Source organism: Nanorana parkeri, unplaced genomic scaffold, assembly GCF_000935625.1.
Source record: "Nanorana parkeri isolate BGI_ZX_2015 unplaced genomic scaffold, ASM93562v1 scaffold44, whole genome shotgun sequence".
NCBI classification, from domain to species: domain Eukaryota; kingdom Metazoa; phylum Chordata; class Amphibia; order Anura; family Dicroglossidae; genus Nanorana; species Nanorana parkeri.
Window position 1 is genome coordinate 2638759 of NW_017306312.1, and position 20976 is coordinate 2659734.

Below are 20976 nucleotides of genomic sequence, written 5' to 3' on the forward strand. Positions count from 1 at the left end.
AAGAGAGAGAGAGAGAGAGAGAGAGAGAGAGAGAGAGAGAGAGAAAGAGTGTGTGTGAGAGAGAGAGAGAGAGACTGTGTCATTATGTCTAACTGGGACATATTATATATATAATTGTTTCAAATATTCAGATATTTTATTTCACATAATATATTCATCACATAATAGATAATAAGAGATGCAGACCGCTCTTTATGAGAATATCACTGTCTATGGAGGTCAGTTAATGTACGCTGATTCTGAGTTCTAGAACTGGACTAGAACTGGGGTCTATAGCACAACCCTCACTGACTACTGCCAGCAAGCAAGTAGATGATGCTGGCTGTCAAATCTCACAAGTTGCCCATGAGCAATGCGTGGACTACAAGTCTTATCATAGCACAGCAGCAGCTCAGCAAACTTTGTGTGGCACTGCAAGCCCCAGCCTCCCCTGACCTTGATGACTGAAGCCCACATACAATGGGACTACAAGTTTCAGCGTGCCTCAGAACATGTAGCAAAGACCTCCTGATTATCCCCCCCCCCCCCCACAGCATGGAGCGTACACCTTCTAATAATCGTAACACAAGAGCCCATTTGCTATTTATTAGCCGCGATTTTAATTAAGAATTATAAATGTCTATAATAAGTCGCAGCACCTCCGTGTAATTGCTACATAAACAGCTTGTTACCGCAGCAGTGGGTCCAATCTTCAGACACTTCTAGCAGGGGAACCTTTGTAGGAACACGAGCTCCCTGGACCTGATGGCACACACACCACCCGATCACAGAAAACCGACTAGTCGCAATGCTCTCCCTGCCACACCGAATGTAAGATCCGGCTTATAGAGCAAAGATGAAGCTGCCCTTCCATGTCACTAGATCATCCAATTCAAATGTACAATTACTAAGCTCTCAGGGTACCGAACACAAATTGCAATATGTTTGCTCCAACCTTGTATCAATACACAGCCACACTTTAGTAACAGAGATCAGAGACGCTCAAACTATGTGAAGAGACAAAATGATATTTACAAGAGCAAAACGATCATTGAAAAAAAGAAAAGTTTGCCTCACTTCAAGTTGCTGCAGTTTAATGAGGAAGGATCTGTTAGGTCTGTGATTTGATGACTTCAAATAGTTTATTGAATTTCCTTTTCTCATTGCAATCCTTACTTGTTGTGAATGTCAAATCCTGCGTTTCATAGAATAAAAGTCACCATGGGACGAAGAGCATTGTCTGTCATTTTGAAACTGAGCATGTCAATAAATAGGCTTATTTACTAAGGCAGCGCCTGCAAAGTGCATTCACCTCTAACAAGCAGAATTTATGCCTTTAATGTTGACGTTCTAAGAAAAAAATAATAACAGAAAATGTGATGACTTAACACGATGACGATTAGCCGATGGCCACAGACGCTTATTGTAGCTGTGCAGATTACTAGTAGATAGGGGCTGAGTCTGGGAGCTTGGACTGAGTCCCAGACGCTAAAGCAGTCTATGGAAGCCCAATTTGAATACCAAATGAAAAGCGCTCACATTCCTGCAGCCTGATTAGCAGCTTCCTAATTACACACTACATGCATTGCCTCCACTGGTCTTTCCCCTCTACCAGCCCTATCTGCATATTATTCCTTCTTCCCCCTATTCCATTTTTTGCGTGCTCCAAAAATACACGTTTGATGCATATTTGTAAATTCATTCTTGACATTTTGCTAGTGTTTCAAGTGTCTCCACTCCTAAATAAACACAACCCAAAACAAAGCTGAAATGTACCGAACACAATAAATAATGGTTTGTAAATACTGAACATTGTGGAACTATTTGTCTGTATTGGTTTTATTTTACTAAAAACAATAAAAATGATTGTAATGCAATATAAACAGATTATCTGAGTCTTCTGTGTAAAAACAACTTTATTACTGAGCCAGGTGGACAAAAGGAACGTTGATTGAAAGGTGTTACAACATTTTGTGTGGACAATTTATATACATATCATACATTTGGAAAATATAAAATCTGCATTGGTGTGTACAGATTGGGGAGCATAGTGAGCACCAAAATAAACTGCTGCATTGTCATTTTATATAACAATACTCCATACCTGGCCTTACATAAAACAATGGGCAACACTTATTTCATAGCCACCAATCATTATTATCCATTATTCAATCAGTAATAAACTTGCATTGCTCTGACTGCACTAAACTGATGCAAATAAATACAGGTGACAGCACTTTTTTTTTTTAAATCACAGTTGCTCTTATTAAACAAGCCTTGTATAAATGCACAGAGATTTTCCTTAGCCTTCTTCTGGTACTTTGGTCAGGATTTCAGCGCCTACAGATGTAATTACGATGGTATGCTCAAACTGGGCTGATCTGGAATACACATTTGTCAGATAATAAAGAATAGCTCTAAAATAACACATCTTTTTTTAAAAGAAATGCACACAGGTAAGTTATCAGGCAGAAGCTAAATAGATAACAGACATTGAGCACCTTTTATTGTCCAGTGACAGTGCTGTCCATTTGTCCTTGAGGATCTTAAATTCAGGAGATCCTTCTACTATAATGGGTTCTAGAAGAAAGAAGCAAAGGAATTATGATTTACAGAAACATATGGTGATCTATATTTGCATTTGGTGGTAACTGCAATGCTCAATGGGGGTGGGAGGCATGGGGAGTTAAACTAATTTGCTTGTTTAACTAATTCAGTAAATATATAATATAAACACATTCCTTTCTGCAGATGTGACTCAAAGGGATGGAAATTATAACCAGGCAAGAGAGATTAACACTATATTAATCAACATTGAGCAGGGGGATATTTCTACATCTTAAATAAAAAAAAAAGAAAAAGAAATGACCCTGACAACCTGAAATAGCGGATATTTGAAACAGAAAAATAAAATTCAAGACAGGAAAAGAAATTGTGGATGTAGTTATAGGAAATCTGAAGATATTGCAAGATAATGCATTGCTATAAAGTGACATGTTTACATATTTAGATGCTTGAGAACAAAATGTGTTTCATAGCATCTGGCCCTGCAAAAACATTATTTGCACATCCACTGCAAACCAGTGCTGTTGTCATAAAAACTATTTCTTTTAATTGGAAAGATGAAAAAAAAGGAATAATTTATAATGGGGAGATGCATAGCTGGCCCTGGAGCATAAAGAAATAATTTGCATGGCTTTGCCTACTGTCCTTAAATGAAGTATTCAAATGTGATTTAAAGGGGAAATCGTTTTGGACTCCTTGGCTATAATGACTCATAATTCAAATCTAATCAAAATTATAACATTTTGCAAGATTAGTTTAAAATGGTAAAAGATGTGTCATTAGGCTTAATATATAAATTGCAATGTGTGTCATATGCTTGTTAATGCATCATATCCAAAAGATCTGTTACAAAAAAGAATGGAGCACACATTATAGAAAAATGCAAAAGCTGTGGCCTCAAGCAACCAATCATGTTTTTTCTTTCGTTTGCTGAGAAAATAAAACAAACCCCCAATACAAGATTGAATTTGCATACTAATAAATATTATAAACATACAATTTTTTTTATATATGTGGGCGGATGCATGCAAATTAATAATTGGTTTCCCTAAATTCGGCAAAACCATGTCAAAAAGTTATATATATATATATTTCAGCTGCTGGTGCATGCTGGAACTTGCAGTTACACAACCTCAGAAGCTTTGCAGGTTGTCTATATTTAGCAAAGAAGTGAAAGATGTGGCACAGATGTGAGCAGCAACACAGAACCCAGCAAGCCAGGCCCAGCTGTTAGCGCAGACAGGACAGCAGAAGAGGTCAGCAGGGATCAAGGTTCAATTTACAGACTGGTGATTGCCCTCTTTTTCTAAATGTTTACAGCTGTGCCATCTTCACAAGCTGGGTGTTTGATGACATACCTGTTGCAAAAATGGAATTCAAGTGTACAGGGTAGTGATTCATCCACAGACAGGGAGCAATATTGTTTTAGATTAGCCAAACAATCAATGTTAGGCTTCAGCTAAAACTGAAACAGTCCTTATATGCAGGTGGACTCAGTAGAGCTAAACCGTGAGTGAGGGAGGCAGCCTGGAGCTTTCTAGCAGTCTTGGAACTACACTTCCTAGCATGCCGTGCCTCTATGGGACTGGCGGGTAGGTTGGGTTCACACTTAGGGGTTGATTTATTAAAGCAATAGAGTGTTTACTTTGTAATGTAAATGTTCCATTAGCTTTGTAAACTAGGCGTAGATGTGCTAACCAAGTATCCAATGTGGATACTTTCTTACAAGTGATTGGATGATTGACAGTTTCTACTCCTGTAGTAAATCCATCCCTTTGAGGTGTACAAATGCATGCACTTTTATTCTTTTTTAATCCAGGTTATGGCATGTGTTTTCATTGCGTGTTAGTCTTATTGCTATGTTTCCATGTATGCATTTTGCATGTTCTTGCACAATTTCTGTCAGGAAGTTATATGGTATAAACACACTCTCATTAATTTCCACAGGCTCAAACAACACACTGGCACAGTGGAATTCATGGAGCATGTGTTTTCCATAAGGAATTGCACTGCAGTACAGATATGCATGCAGGCCTGATCGATATGCATGACATTTACATGTTTGTGGAGTTAGCTGACTGTATTATACCACTGGGAAGTGCTTAGATATTAAAGAGAAACTTTACCTGTATCTTTAAATTAGCAACAAAGACACCTTTAGAAATGTTTAGTAATGACAATCTACAAACACATCCTTCTAGATAATTGCCGGCTTTGTATTCTTTAGATACCTTGTTTCTCTTTTCCTCCCCAGTCTTCTCACAGTAGCCATTTTTACAAATGGAAGATTTTTATATCTTTCTTTACCTCCTGGAACTCTGACACATGTGACTAGGACATGTGACCATGCACATCATCATCACTGGAGAGGAAAATGCCTTTCCCTGAGGTCTCATGAGATTACAGATGAGATTTCCCTGCAATGCTCTGCTGATGTAATCTTCCCAGGATGCAACGCTTGGGCACATTACATCATTTGTGCTCAAGCTGACCAGGCAGTGGATGAACTCTATTTGTAAGTAAATTAAAAACACGTTTAACCAATGAATGTAAGATGATTTTATATCAGCATGCAGAGCTCTTGTTCTATTATACAAAGACATGCATAGACTCCACTTCTACAATATACTGTCATGCAGTGTTATTTTTCATTTAGCTACAACACTGGGCCTGACTGCAATTGGTAGAATGTACAATGGAATAACCTATCTCAATAAATAGAGAACACAAGCAGGTAAAATCTTTGAAATCCTTGAGATACATTTATCTGAATTGAGGAAATTTGTTGTTTACATTTTCTTCACCAAGACTATATTTAGGATACCCTTCCTGGACTACTAGTCATTCAGCCAAGTTATATTTGGATGTACAGGTTGATTAAACAGTAAAGTCCTTAGTGCCACAAGGGAGCCAACTCTACGTGCCTTAAAACCAAAAGAACTGGAGCTTTCAGATCTCGCCCAGTCCAGACATATGTAGCAAACATCCAAAATAATGAGTCTGCATAGTTGTCTTGCTCAACCATAAAACGTTAGCACAGGCAAACAGACAGCAACAGAGGAACCTTGATGCATTTCGTACAAAGTGCCTCTTCGTAAGGACCGGACAAATAAGCACTTTATGTAAAATGCGTCAAGGCTCCTCTGTTGCTGTCTGTTTGCCTGTGCTTACTTTTTGCAGTTGAGCAAGAGAACTATGCAGATTTTTTTATTTTGGATATTTGCTTTATAGATTGGTTTAAGATAAGGCTAGCACTAGGGGTGGCTGCGTCCTGTCCTCTGTTCCATAAAGTGCATGTTTGGTCTTTACAAGTATGCATATTTATTCAATTATTGTTATTGATAATGATTATTTAACAGTGTGTTGTCATATCTGACAACATCTCATGTCTATAGTTTGCTTTTGGCTGGTGAATCTCACACCAATGTGCCCACCATTGCTTAGCCACCAAAATTTTTCTCCTGGACTTTCCTGGCGTTTGGAGGCAATACACATATCCCTTTGCAAAGGGAATCGTTCTAGCTAACAGGTGAAATCACTCCGTGAACCACTAATTTTATTCTGCAAACATTGCAATTGTGATAAAAACAGAAAGTTTACTCAGTTTGCCTTAATCTGTGTAACTCACTAAAACCAAAATCCAGAACACATTTGTCCCATCATTTTTAGATTGGACTTTCTCTATATGAGAGACAGTATGTAACCTGTAGTAGGTGTGGTTGGGTTCATCTCTCCTGCATCACAAATAGGGTTTCCCAAATAACCAGATTACAGTTTTAGTGCTCACAAAGGCACCCACGTGTGATTGTCACTAGAGAAATCTGATAGACTACGCGGTAACATTGGTCATTTGTTGGCTCTCTGTAGCTGGCAACACATAGAGCTATTCTGTATATTGCTTGTTATAGTCGTACTATGTGCAGCAGATTGCATGATCAACGTTAGTGAGATGGTCAAACTACAAAGTTTTCCAGTTTGAATATCTCTGCAGTGAATATTTGGTGGATCTTGTTTCCTGTTGGATGAAGGCACTTGTCCTGGACGCTCCGGGTGGAGTACATTTATCTTGAGGACAGCCAATTTGGCACCACCAGATTAATGAATTGTCAACCTAATGTGAATAAAATAAGCCTTTGTCTAACTGCTTGTACTGTGCAATCCCTTTCCAAGGTTATTTATGCATTGCAATGATCATACTAATACTTGAAATCTTCCATGAAACATAACCTGCAAATAAACAATTCTGTATTTAAAAGGAAGCAATTTTTATTGCTTTTTCCATATGCTATTTAAGTTTTGTTTTTTTAAACAAATAAACTTTTAATATAGCGTACACCCATGGCACTGGTTGTACACAGAATTGTTTTTAAAGAGGAAGCACAGAAGTAGTTTTTACTTTTCATACTGTCTCTCTGTAATCGAAAAACTGTACAGAGCTGTATAAAGCAGTGAAAAAGTTGAGCAAGGGGTGAAAGTCTCTCTATTGACTTATTTAGCTGTGTGCATCATCTGAGCTTCAGATATAGTGAAGCTATGTAAACATTTTAAAAAGAAGCCCTACCGGATGGATGGAAATTGTAAGTATAAAACATTAGTATGCCATATTTTATATTAAGCTGACAAAATAAAAATTTTAAAACTTGTTTTTTTAAAACCTTTCTTTTTTAAAAGCAACCTGTATTTTTAAAAGCAAGTATACAAAACATACATTAAGATGCCTCATCAGAAATGTAAAATCACAGTCTCATCATAGATAAGTGTTACCTTTTACATGACCTATTTTTAGAAACATGTGCAACAGAATTGTACTGACCTATGGTAAATGCCATCCCTTCTTCCATTTCCATATGATTAACATTTGCTAGGGGAAAAAAAAAAGAAGATATTTGACTACATTACAACAGCCTCGGGGAATAGAGTTCTCTTTCAAGATGGGTCTAAGAGATTAAATCTCCAGGAAAAATGTTATTACTTCTTACAATATTACATTTCATTCAACTAAAGCAGAAGTGTGTCAGTATAAATCAAACTCTACCTGGAATGACACTCAAACTTTTACATATGAAACAATGTACATTTATTAGCATGTATGATCGTAAACAGATCCTGGAAATGTTGATAAATAGATGTATGTGATGGAGAAGTCAGTATTTTCCATACAATGCACTCGTCTCTTTCTGAAGGAAACTTGTCATTAGAGAAATATGTAGACTGCCATTGCTGCTTGTCTGGCTGTCATGCTAATCCTCTAACGTAAAGACAAAGGAACGGGGTAATTTGAAGGTAGCTACAAAATGATTGGAATTGTAACCCCGCAGCTAATAAAGGATCCAGCATGGGTGGGAACCCTGACCAGAAGTCACATCCCATCCTGATGACATGGGTGCCTTTCTTTGCTTCCCATCTGCTCCATGTGGCTGTAGGGAGTGAATTGAAACACCCGAAACCTTTAGGTGTATGTGAATATGTGACTCACCACCCCACAGCGCTGTCACAATGGATGGGGAAAGGAGTCCATAGCCTTGTGTAAGCTCCGGGAAGTCAGTGGAGCTTACGCAGGGCTTTGTTCCTCATCTGGCAGCTGAATAAAGAGTTGGAGGAGCCAAAGCCAAAAGGATCATTTTAAATACTCTGTGAACCACAGACCTGGAACAAATAAGCAGATTAGAAGTTCTGGCTTGACTTTCTGCACAGTTTTTCTGAGGTCAGGTGATCAGTACTGAGCTGAGGTGAACAAGCAGCATTTTCAAAAAGGCTACATATTTCTCTTATGACAGATTATCTTTGGAAAAGTGTTGATAAGTTTTACAATTTCAGTAATAAATATGTAAGTAAAAAGCTATTAACCAATGTCTATGTTTTCTATATGCAAGAAGGAAAATATGGTCCAGTTTGCCGAAAGGTACAGTTAGACAATAGTCAACCTAAATGTTGCTTCCCCATTCCCTGCATACTTTTTCTAACGAATCACTTTCTAATGACCCTTTTGAATGAATTTCTATGCAGTCACATGACCACAAAGTTCTGGCTCATTCCTTTTTTTTCTGCGGCTGGTGGCACGAACTCTCTCACAACTGACAAGACATTGGAGCTTTGGATGCTGGCAGATTGACATCACTGCTCTATGGGTTTCAGCATTGTCAGCCCTCCACAGCCAAAGCTGGAGTTTCGAGTCTATGTGACAGCATAGAAAAAAGATATTCAGAAAGTGATTTATAAAAAAATGCATGCTGGGAGGATCAGAACACCGGGGAAGCAACATTTAACACATTTTTATTATGTAGCCAGGCCCGTATTCCCCACAAGGCCACCGAGGCCCGGCTTTGGGGCGGCAGGGCGCAGAGGGACGGCAGCGGTGTCCTTGTAAGGAAGTTGCGGGCGCCGGGCGGTAAGTTGCCCTCTCTACATTTAGTCCTGCTTTGTACAAGCAGGACTAAATGTAGAGTGAGGCAGCCGATTGTTCGTTTACATGTCGATGTCGCCGAGATCACATTTAAAAAGTCTGCAGCCTGTCCTCCTCCCCTCCCCCCTGCACTTACCTCTCTCCGCTGGTTCCGTCCTCCGGTGCCGAGTCTCTCCTCACTGCAGTGAGTAGAGCGGCAGGGTTAAAACTATCCCTGCCGCTCCGTGTAGACAGTGAAAGGGGAGAGCTGTACTGTGCTAGAACTCCTGTATTGGAGGTGACAGGGTCAATAAAGAGAACCTGCCACCTCTAATTGCTATCACACAGCGGATTGTTTTCTCCTGTGTGATAGCAATAAAGTTAGGTGGAAAAATAAAATAAATTAAATTAAATAATTAAATAAAAAAATTATAAAAAAGTAAATAAGATAAATAAAAATCTAAAAAAAATAAATTGATAAAAAAATAACTAATAAATAAAAAAATAAGAAGAAATAAATAAAAAGTGATAAAAAAGTTTTTAAAAAAATAAAGAAAAACAGTAAAAAAAAAATTGAAACAAACCCCGCCGCCCTGCCATCTAGTTGCCATTCTCCATTGATGGGAAGGGTGGGGGCATTTTGTGGAACCTGACCCTGGGGCGGCAGGGAGAGTTTTTGACTGCAGTTCCTCATGAAGGGTCGCTCTGTTTTCTTATTGGCCAATTTAACTGGCTCTTCATAGGTTCAAAAAGGAATCACTCCAGAATCTTCATTGTTGCAAGGATGTTTGAGTGCCATGTAGCACAATTTGGAGAAGATCATTGACTAAACAATAATAGAGGGACCTTCATACATTTCCTGGAGATTATTCTGCTTCAGGCTCCCTCCTGGGGCAGTCATTAGACCAAAAGCCTAGGCATTTGATCATAATTAGGAATAGGAACCGAACCCAAACTCATCCAAACCTGGAAGGAAGCTGTCAGTGCCAATCCAATGAGCTGCGACCAAGGCATTCCCTAGGTTAAAGGAAAGCTTCCAGCAAGGTAAAAGTATACATTTGTGTTATTTACCTAACTGCAGAGAGGAGAAGAAGAGGAAGCCAAGAAGAGTCAAATGGCCAGTTTAGCCAAAAGTGATATTTCAGTTGCCGGTGGGTACGAATACAATGATTTACTAGATGTCTTCTTATATCTCATGGGGAGTTCTCCATTAAGATCTCTTCACTATTTACTTATAAAGAGGGAGCCAGATGCCATGTGTGTTGGGGGTAAGAGCCAAGAACTTCACTAGACTTTCTGAGAGATGAAAAGCGGCAGTGAATGACTGGGCCTACCTGTGAAATATTGGGTAGACAGAGAAAGAGCAAAATAACTGGGAAAAAAGGGCTAAATAATCATTTACTGCCTAGGATACAGCGACTGTGGTTACTTATTTACTTGCTGTCATCATATGCTCTGATTCCTGTGTCTTTCAGAAAGCACTGCTGTCCTACAGGTCAAGCATGGACAACCTATGGTCGGTCAGGTCTCTAGGTGACATATGTCCTCACTGTGCTGATGGCTGACAGAATATTCTGACATTTCCAGTACTCTGAGGTTGCCTATTTCAGCTCCAGCTGTCAACTGTAGGTCACATCACATCTTCAAGTGCACTCCCAGGATTGAAAGTGCAAAAATAAAAAGTCCAGTTTTTGTTGAGAAAAACAAATCCTCTCCAGATTAACTATATTTTAAAAATGATGTTATTGACCTTTATTGTAGATCATTATCCGTTTCTGTAGATATCTGTGTGCCAGTGCTCCTGATGGAAGTGGAGAATACTGTATATTTGGTTTAATGACATGATTAATTCCAGCACATAAATCAAAGCCGTTAAATTTATAACTTGGCTTGTATATCAACTATATTATTATGTTTTTTAATAGTACTGGAGATTTTTCTTGAATTCTGTCCAATTATTTGAACTCTATATGTATCCCTCTATAAGTGCATTACATTTTGAATCTAACTTAGGTTTTAAGGCTATTAGTCTGGCAGGCAATTAATCATGTTAATAATTCTTATATGCCGTTTCATCATTGTATTCACTGACTGATGTTTACCCCCTAATTACAAAGTTTAAAAAAAATCTTAACGCCTGCACCCAGTTTTAGGAGATGCCAAACATACATACACTTTAAATGTATTATTTTACTGTTCATGATGTTTTCTGTTTATTTTATTGTCCATTTAACATGGTTGCAATCTAATTCATGAACAAGCTGCATCATGAGTGTGTTGAAAAGCCATGTTATGGAATTCAGTAATACACTGCTCCTACCACACAAAGCAGGAATAGTGTCCATTCTTTGCTATGTACCGGGTCCAATGAGCTCATGCTTGGAAAATGCTGAAAACTTCAGCTGCACTACAAAAAAATGTCAACACTGGCCAGAACATTCATTTGGTTGAGAAGTCAGGTTTTTGTGAATATTGAGGGCAATAGGACACAAACAATTTGTAATCAACCCAGTTTCATAGGGGAACCTCACAGGTTTATAATTGTGTCTAAACTTACAATACTGCTGAAGTGCAAGCACCAAGTGACTTTAATAATTATTGAATTGATTTCTCTGCACCCTGCTTGTGTGAGGACTTAGCGCCGAGCCAGAGAGAAGCTTAAAATGATATTAAAGTCAAAAGACTTTTAAGCTATTTCAAATGCTGATTCAATTACTTACAATGTATGCTGCTACTTGATGTTATAGGTTTCCTGCAGAATCAGCTGGTCGCCTGAGCTCTGCCCCTTATATCTTTTAACTTGCTGGGTCCTATGACGCAAACCCTTGTGCATGTTAGTAAGCTGTGTGTGTCCCTTCAGCACAGCAAGGCAAGCCACAGCTGCCGGAGAATGCTCTGTTCCTTTGGATCTTGTACTGGACAGGAAGTTCAGGGAAGCAAGTGTAAAGAAATACTTTGCTGGACAATGTATATTTCTTGATTTGGATTCATTATTAAAAACATTTTTTTGAATGTTTAATACTACTTTAAAGCAAAGCTCCAGGCAAATCATATCTTATCCCTTGTAGTGGGGCTACTCCCCACTGCAAATAGCTAAATACACAACATAAAATATACTGAACCTGATCTACCTGCCAAAGGATTTGTATTTCTGCCCATCCACTTCCAAGATTTACACAACCCATGGCACACAATTTAGCAGGGCAGGAGACCTGATTTTGCTCTCTTGCAGTCAACTAACACCTACAGGTCTCGCTTCTCACCCCCCAAACTGTGACAGGACAGTGAAAAGAGAAGTAGCAGAGTGATGATCTTATCTCGCTGTGTTCTCTCCTCCTATTGGCATACTGCGTGTTAACACACGTGCACAGCAGCACAACTAATGGACTCTTGTGCTGCTTCCCTCTATCCCAGTCTGAACTCTGTTGTACAGAGACTGCAAACAGCCAATAGCACATCAAATTCAGGTACTTACACTGCTTGCAAGTAAAAACATATCAAGATGTATTAATTAATACAGAACTGCATTTATGAGTCTTTTAGTCTGCCTGCAGTTTAGCTGTAAACATTAGTTCCCAACAGATATAAAGGCTTCCTGTGTGGATGGGGGAAGGGCAGCTGTGCATGAAAATGCATTGTGCCGCATGCTAGTTTACCTAAAGGACACAAACATAGGATGCTGTCAGATACCAGAGTATAACGAAAGGCAGAGAGAGTGAGAAACTGCCTCTGATTTGGTTGTTCACATAACACTGCTCTTAGCACTACTTAGTATTTACATTCTAGTGTGTTCGTGTTATTGCAGACCTGTGTGGTTACATCCAACACTAAAAGTAGCAAAATTACAACTGAGAAGCATTTGTGAATCATTTCAATGTGTTTGTTGCTCTGTATAGCAAGCATTTGTTTATATTAATTTGTGCTGGGACGTCTGCCAAAATGCGTATTGTATTTATGCGTGAAGTCATAACACAAGCACTTGTGCATCCTTTTATATTTTCAACCAGCACAAAACAAAGCATGTATCATGGGTTTAAAAGGCCGGTCTCTTAAAGGGCAAGTACCTCTGAAATTAAATATATACATGAAATTGCTGCTTAAAGTGATACTAAACTCAGGAGTTGAACCTTAAAAATGCATTCAAGCAACTTAACTATTAACAAAAATGTATCTTATTTGTGTATCACTCAGCTGTAGATCCTCAAATCATCTCTGAATTGGTGCTGACACTGTCCTTCCCTCTGGAGGGCGGCTACTTTTGTTTCTCATGGTCCCCGTGTATTGTAAAGTAACCATCGATCCAAGCTGACTCCCATGATAGACTACAATCTCAATACAAATTAGTAAACTAAATGTAAGATTGTAGTCCAACACAGGAGTGAGCTTGGAGCCGTGGTACTTGGAGCCGTTAAGGTACTTGAATGCATTTTTAAGGTTTGACTTCTGCGTTTAGTGTCACTTTAAGTTATAGGTATAAAGTCCACCCCTGCCTTCTTATACGTCTTGATTACTGCAACAGTGAGATCTCCCTGCCATAATTCCAAACTCTGTTCCTGTCCACCAGGGAGTTCCTGTCAGGTGGTTCAACTCTCTGGGCATCTACCAAAAACTGAAATAGTTTTTGGGTTGGCTGACCCTTTAATTAGTCACTAACTCAGAGCAAGCATGCAGTTATATCTGAAAAATCGAAAAACCCATCATGTATAATTTCTGCAGTATAGTCCTGAACCCTGATCATATTTCCACCCTGACAGGTTCCCTTCAAAAGTTCCACTTATTAGGGGAGTAGCTGGAAGAAAGTCCTCCGTGTGTTGAAAATGATTGCTCCCTGCCATTTAGCTCACATTGTGAAACATGTGCAGACTGTCCTATAACATTTACAGAGGATTTTACACAGACCATACTGGGCTTTTTTTTGTTCTTTAACATAGGGCCTGTCCCCAGCACCACAACTGTGCGCACAGATCTTTAAAATAATGTAGTCTGCCAAATAACCGTGTATTACAAACAATTGTTATTTTTAAAATGAAGCACTTTAATTGTTGTTATATTATTTGTTGCTTTTCAGTGCTGCTGATCTCCTGTAGCCTCTATGTAGCCATTTGCCATCTACAAGCACTCAAACAATGGCTGCAAAGCATTTCGCAGGGCAAGGTTCTCAATGATGACAACAGTGGACCATGCCTACGTAACATGTGTTGAAATGGCTGTTTGTAGTCCCCATTGGAAGTCTGTTTGACAGGGTGAGAATGCAGGAGCACAATTAAGAGATAAGGACAGAGCGTCATCACTCCATAACAGGAAGTGACTGCACAAGGGCAGAATCACCAGGTATTATTTTAATGAATGCTGCATATTTGAAAATATTAAAAATGTATAATAAATTGCATTAACATGTTAGTGAGATTTAGTGATTGGGTTTACATATTTTGTAATGATGGTCCAATGCTAAATATTTTACACAACTTTATTCAACAACTGAACAGAACAAACTGATAATCACAATAAGCTACCCTGGAGCAAAGTTCATCGGTGCATTGGTAATTTTCATCTAATTCCATGTTATTCCCCACTGCGAACACTGATAATATTCCAAAAGGCTGTTCATATGATACACAAATGCTGTACTACAAATAACTTAGAGTAACTTTCTAGGTTTTCATAATGATACTAAAGAAGATTTCTATGAAGTAAAAGAAGGAAGAGAAAGGGTCTGTTCAGTGATTCCCACCCATGGGTACCCAATGCCCTTCCTATCCTTCACCACAGAACTACAGTTCACTTCAAATATTAAATAAATAAATTAAAATGAAGAACTAGAGGACTCACTAGGATAGTAATTGAGATACATATTAAATTAAATGTATGTACACCAACGCTAGAAGTCTGGCAAATAAAATAGAGGAGCTTGAAATTAGGTTAATTGAAGAGGACTTCGACATAGTGGGTATAGCGGAAACCTGGCTGGACAGCACGCATGACTGGGCTACTAATATAGAGGGGTATAACCTGTTTAGGAGGGACAGAGACAAGTTCTTCCCAGTGTTCCCAGTTTATCAATTCACTGTACATGTCATCACCATTTCATTTACATGACCCCACCTGCAATTATGGGATGTCATCTGTGATGCAACACAATGCTGTATAATCAAGAGTCTCTTGTCATATAGTGCCGAGCACACATCACTACACCGCTCTGCTCAATCATGTATGTATTGGATCTCAAGGCTCAGTTCTTCCATTTGTGATGGGTTTTACTTTTTAACAATATCTTTGTCTACAGTATTTTTCAAGGTCATTTTTAGGACCTCTGCAGAGCTGGGCTCTTATTATAATGTGTTTGCATGGCTTTATATAACAGAGGTTCCCAAAGAAGTTTGTTTTGAATGCAGTGGGGGTGAGAATGGGCCCCATAATGTTTGTACTATGATTCTACAGAGACACCATTACAAATGATAAGAAATAGTGTATTGTGTATTTTAAAGGATTTTCCTTACGAATACACAGCGGAACTCACTTGGTGACTATGGTAGCTCTGCTGTAAAGGTGAACTTAGCCTCTCATGGCTGTTCTGGATGGAGAAGGAATTCTCACTATCGTGGTCTCTGTGGAGAATGAATTCTTCCATAGTACACCCAAACAGAAGCATCTTTTATGGAATGAGTTGCTTTTTACTGTTTGTCTACTAAAAATCCTGAACAAGGAACTTTAAAATATATAATCTTTTTGAGCTTTGCAGCCAGTACATTTGTGTAAAATATGTAACCTTTCGTAAGGTGTATTATTTTTATTTCCCCTAGTTACATCCTTGGATTCCTACTCTCTATGGATAGGACGATATTGTAACAGGCTACTTTTTTTTAGAACAGTTTACAGGCTTATATAGAAGTAGGAAAGAGTTAAGGGTACCAAGCTCTGTGTGAAATTTCTGTTTAGTAAACAGGAAGTTACAAGGATACTGGATTTCTAAAGGAATCAACAGGATTTATTTGTACTTTTAGAAAACTTAATTGGCCTGAAAAAAATAAAAAAATGCAGTCACCACATCTGAGGTCTGCTAAGCTGCAGTATATTGTATTGTTGTTTTTGGATTTAGATACACTTTAAGTAAGGATGCCACTGTTCTTTAACCATTTACAAAGACTGAGATGACGGGAGACATCCAGGCATAGGAACCCATAATTAAAAGGTCCCTGTAATATAGGGAAAGTGGCAAGGACAAGTGAAAGCTGTAAGATAACACAAGTGTATGGGAAGAGATTAGAGTTGTAAGTGCTGCCACAAGAATGTTAAGCCTTGAATGAGAGGAGGAGAGTTTTGTAATTAACACAGACGTGAATGGGAAGCTGGCAGCAATAGATATCTAAGTGGTAATGAAAAGCTGTGAATCTAATGATGATCTGCTGAACAGATCATGATAATAAGAGGGATCAGTCCCCTTAAAACATCACCTATTTTACATAACATTGTACCTTACAGTTTTCTGTAATTTGTGCAGCATTTGGGACGTCTTACACTAGCAATTACAATTCCTCAGTTCTGTGTTATCTTTGGATCTTCCTGGAAATAATTTCATATATACGATCATGTTTTCTAAGAGGAAGCAACATTCAAATGTCTTCATAATTTCTGGCTTGAACTATACATTTAAAAGTGTTTTTCAACATCTGTAAAATGGACCTTGTAGGAAGAATTTTTGGGTGCGCATTGCCAACATAAATATCTACAGAGGCCTGTGACGTTATCATTAATACAATGCTTCCATTGTTAGAACTGGAGACGGTAAAGGAAAAAGGTAATATGCAATGCATTTGCTGTGCAGCACTTAAAGGGGAAAAGGCACCTCAAACATCTTGCTATACATGTAAAGCTATTACTGTTGCTGCCGAGCTTAAAAAAAATTGTTTTGGTGCCAAGTTGGGATTCCCTACATTCCAAAACCTAGGGAAACAGCATTTTTGTTTTACTTGTATAATCTGTTTCGTGTAGTACATCACAGTACACAAGGAGTTAATTATTGAATCAATTGGTTATGTGGATTAATGGGAAATGTGGATCACAGAAAACAGAAGGGAGGGCCCTGTGTCCTGTGATGTATTCCAGGGAACAGATTTTACGGTAAGTAAGACAATAATCCAGTTTTCTTGATTGTACATCACAGAAAATAGGAAGTTAGTTCTGGAACCAATGGGACAACCAAAAGCAGCCCAACAAAGGCAAGGGCCAACATACCTGTGAAATACACAAACAGACTAGAACAAGGAACTATAAACAGAAGGGACCAACAATCCAGAGAGCCACCTGAAGAATTTTGTGACCGAAGCTGGCATTTTCCAAGGCCTGGACATCCACCTGGTAGAACTTGACAAAAATGTGAACTGAGGACCAGGTTGCAGCCTAACATATTTGGGTACTGAAGCCTAATGCTGAAAGATCCAAGAAGAACTAATGCTTCTTGTAGAGTGAGTATTGATTGGAAAGGGGGGAACTATACTCTTTAGTTCATAGGCCTAGGAAATAGTTTGATGAATCCACCTAGCAATAGTGGAACTACGCTGGTGGCCACATGTGTGGATGGAAGGAGGAGGGCAACTTAGTGAGTGAGTAAAGTCAGAGGGATATCTCGGAGAGGTTCAAAAGGTGGCTTCTAAAGAGTTGACAGAACCCAGTTGTTCAGAACCCAAGTCCTTCAGAGTCACCTGAGTATGTATACAATATGAGCGACCCCATGCACAAAGGCTTTCACTAGTGAGTGAGGAGCAATTAGTCCCAAAAGAGAATCGCAAAAGCAAAAATTTGACCTTCAAAGTACTCAAGGCTAAACACAGGCCAGACTGGAGGTGCAGCCTTTGAGGAGATCATCAGCAAGTTTGACAACAGGAAGCAAATGGGAGACAGGAAGCGAAACTCCAGTTTGTAACCCTTGGTCACTATGCTATGGAACCAGGCATCAGGAAATATTATTATTATACAGGATTTATATAGCGCCAACAGTTTGCGCAGCGCTTTACAATATAAGGAAGACATTACAGGTACAATACAATTCAAGACAAGATGGTAAGAAGGCAATGTCCCAGATCCAGGAGGCGGAGAAGACCGACAGATTTCCCTCCCTTTTAAAAGCAAGGGTGTGTTCCCGGGTTTTGCAATCTTGAAGGGCAAGAACTTACGACATGAGGACCAGAGCACCACCTGGTATAGGCAGCAGCTTCTGGAATAAGTCTACCCACAGATCTAATGTACAGGGGGTATAGCTAGAATGGGGAAAGGGGGCTGTTAAGAGCTGTTTCAAATCACAGTTTTCTTTTAATGTGAAAGGCAATCACATAGACCAATGGTGGGCTTGGGGTTGAGAGGGACCTGACCAAGTTTAACTTCTATAATAGCTTCAGCCACATATATCATGGGACCTACTGGTTATTATGACATGGGGTTTTCACTGGAGGTAATGCTTAAAGTGTATTTCCACTTTCGCTGCCAAATTGGCATAACCCCTATTTTATATTTGTTACATGTTCCCATTCACATAGCAATTTAAACTGCAAGAAGCCTTTTTTTTTTTAGCTTATGCTTTTACATAGGTTAGGGTTTAAGGGTTACAATGTATTCTTTCTTTGAAATGTTAGGAGGGGCTGTGAGGAGAGAAGGTTCTGAGGTGGCTTGTCCATTGTATGTTAATGAAGCTTATCAGATAAACACAATCGTCAAATTTCAGTCCCGAGCCTTTCCAACAGGACAGACCACTGTGAAAGGGTTAAGAAAAACCTGGAATCAGCCATCTTGTCTGCTTTAATAAAACATCGAAAAAAAGGTAAGAATATTATTTTAAAAGTTATTTTTCAGTATGCTGTGTGACTAGGAATACATAACGAACATATACAGGGTTTTCTCAAATTTGACTGCAAAAGTGGAAATAAACTTTAAGCTTTTTTTCATTATTATCTTAATGGATTATGTGTGTGAGACATGATTAGACAAAGCAGACTGAATTATGTCCAAGTGTTTGCTATAATCCATTAAAATGAACCTGTCACAACCCCTGTAGCAAGATCAAATACACCATTAGATGATCATAAAATATAATACCCTCTTAAATGTCTTTATGTCATTTAGAACATCTACTGGTGATAAAGTTTCAACAAGGCTGACCACACATGAGCAGGGCAGCCCGACTCAACCAAGAGAAGAGTACATGCTGCCTGATCCATTATAATAGCCAAATCTGACTGATCTGTATGTTTTGCACTTGCTCTGCTTTTCTGGATTACGTGTGGATAATAGTAGTGGTCATATGATCACTGGATACAAATGCCAATGAGTTCTTTCGATGACTGGATTAACTTTCCCAGCTAGTGGTTATCTGACCAGATATCTGCTGTCTTTGAAAGTCTCCTTCACCGTTTACAAAGCTTGTTATCTGCAAACGTGGCCTAACATAGCCTAATCTACATTACAATCAGGTTGTGAATGAACATCGTTCCTTTTATACAGATTCTCCTTGGACTGTAATTCTTTTCTGTAGCTACTTCAGTTGTTTGTATTTTTCTGTGATTCGCGAAGCACAAACTAAGCACAAACTGTGTATAAAAAAAGTATTTACCCCTTTCGAAGTTTCCCTATGTTATTGTCACAGACCATTGAAACACAATGGATTTCATTTCAAATGTCTTTTTTTAACACGGATTAACAGATGATATATACTTTTTAACATCAAAGTGGAAACAGATTTTTGCAACGTGAAAATGACTGACTGAATAAGTATACACCCCCTTCAATATGACACATGTAAATTATCACTGGTGCAGCAAATTACTTTCCAGAGTCACATAATTAATGAAATTGAGATCACCTGTGAATAACTTGTGGGTGAGTGAAAGTAGTATATATGCAGATGTACCTGGAAGGTCCAACTCATGGTGGGTCAGTGTCGTGGTATAACCCACACCAAGAAGAAAAGAAATACAAAACTTAGAAAAAGGTGATAGAAAAAAACAAGTGATGGGATGGCTGGATGGTTTATATTGATGGCAAGATATACACCTTTAAATCATTGAAAATAGTAAAACAGAGCAATAATGCTCTCAGATAGTATTTACTTACCATGGTGCCAAATTTCAGGGTGCCCGTGAAAATATGACCCAATTCCATGGCCAATAAATTGGGGACAGACTTGCAAATTGTTCTCTTCAGCAATGTGGCTGTAATATAAAAAATTAAATAAAAACACAATTAATACATTTTCGTTTTCCTGAGTTTTTGAATAAGTGTTACAGCCAATCCATGAGTGACACAAGTTCAGCCTTTAGCCCTGATGGAATGAAAAATTACAGGCACATATTAAGGGAAGGATTAAAGCCTCTGTTGGGTTTTTATTGTTGACCGAGTCCCTTTGAGATTTTTCCCTCAATTACAGTTAGGGCAGGATAAGATGGGAAAGTTCTCTGAGGGCACAGACCAAAACAAAAATGAATTTTTAGTAACTTAAGTAAGAGTTAGAACTTATGGTGAAGTTTTTTTTTTTTTGTCCATGCCTTCCTGTAACAATGACAACGTGTACAGACATCAGTAGGACACTATGTAGGGAAAGCACAGTCGCTTAGTGGTTAGCAGTCCTGCCACACTAGGTCCTCGGTTCAAATGCCAACCAGAACACTAATTGCATGGAGTTTGCATGTTCACCTTGTGCTTGCTTGGGTTTACTTGAGGTACTCCGGTTTCCTCCCACACTCCAAAGACATGCTGGTAGGTTAATTGGCTCCTGTCTAAATTGGCCCTGTATGTGTGAATATGTATGTGAATTAAGGATCTTAGATTATAAGCTCCTTGAGGGCAATGACAGATGTGACTATACAAAATGTAAAGCGATGTATAAACCATGTGACAGTGGACAGGAGGGGACAAGAAATCTTCACAACATATGGCTAACTCACTAACTCTTCCCAAAACTAGGGAAAACATGTTTTAGCTGAAGTAGGGTCTTATAGTTTCTAGCAAGGTAACACCTGCCCCAAAGCGCTCTGTAGACAAACAAGTACTTAAACACATGACCA

The 20976-nt window shown here is 38.7% G+C and overlaps 1 protein-coding gene across 1 annotated transcript in view; it reads right to left on the reverse strand.

The window, feature by feature from the left end:
* Positions 1–2228: 2228 nt before the first annotated feature.
* METAP1D (methionyl aminopeptidase type 1D, mitochondrial) overlaps positions 2229–20976 on the reverse strand; it is a 146300-nt gene continuing 127552 nt past the window's right edge. The window contains exons 7-10 of the mRNA XM_018572451.1: positions 20027–20124; positions 7358–7405; positions 2481–2559; positions 2229–2360 (exon numbers count right to left, since the gene is read on the reverse strand). Coding sequence (XP_018427953.1) covers positions 2282–2360; positions 2481–2559; positions 7358–7405; positions 20027–20124 — 304 coding nt within the window. The 3' untranslated portion in view covers positions 2229–2281. The remainder of the gene's footprint in view (positions 2361–2480; positions 2560–7357; positions 7406–20026; positions 20125–20976) is intronic.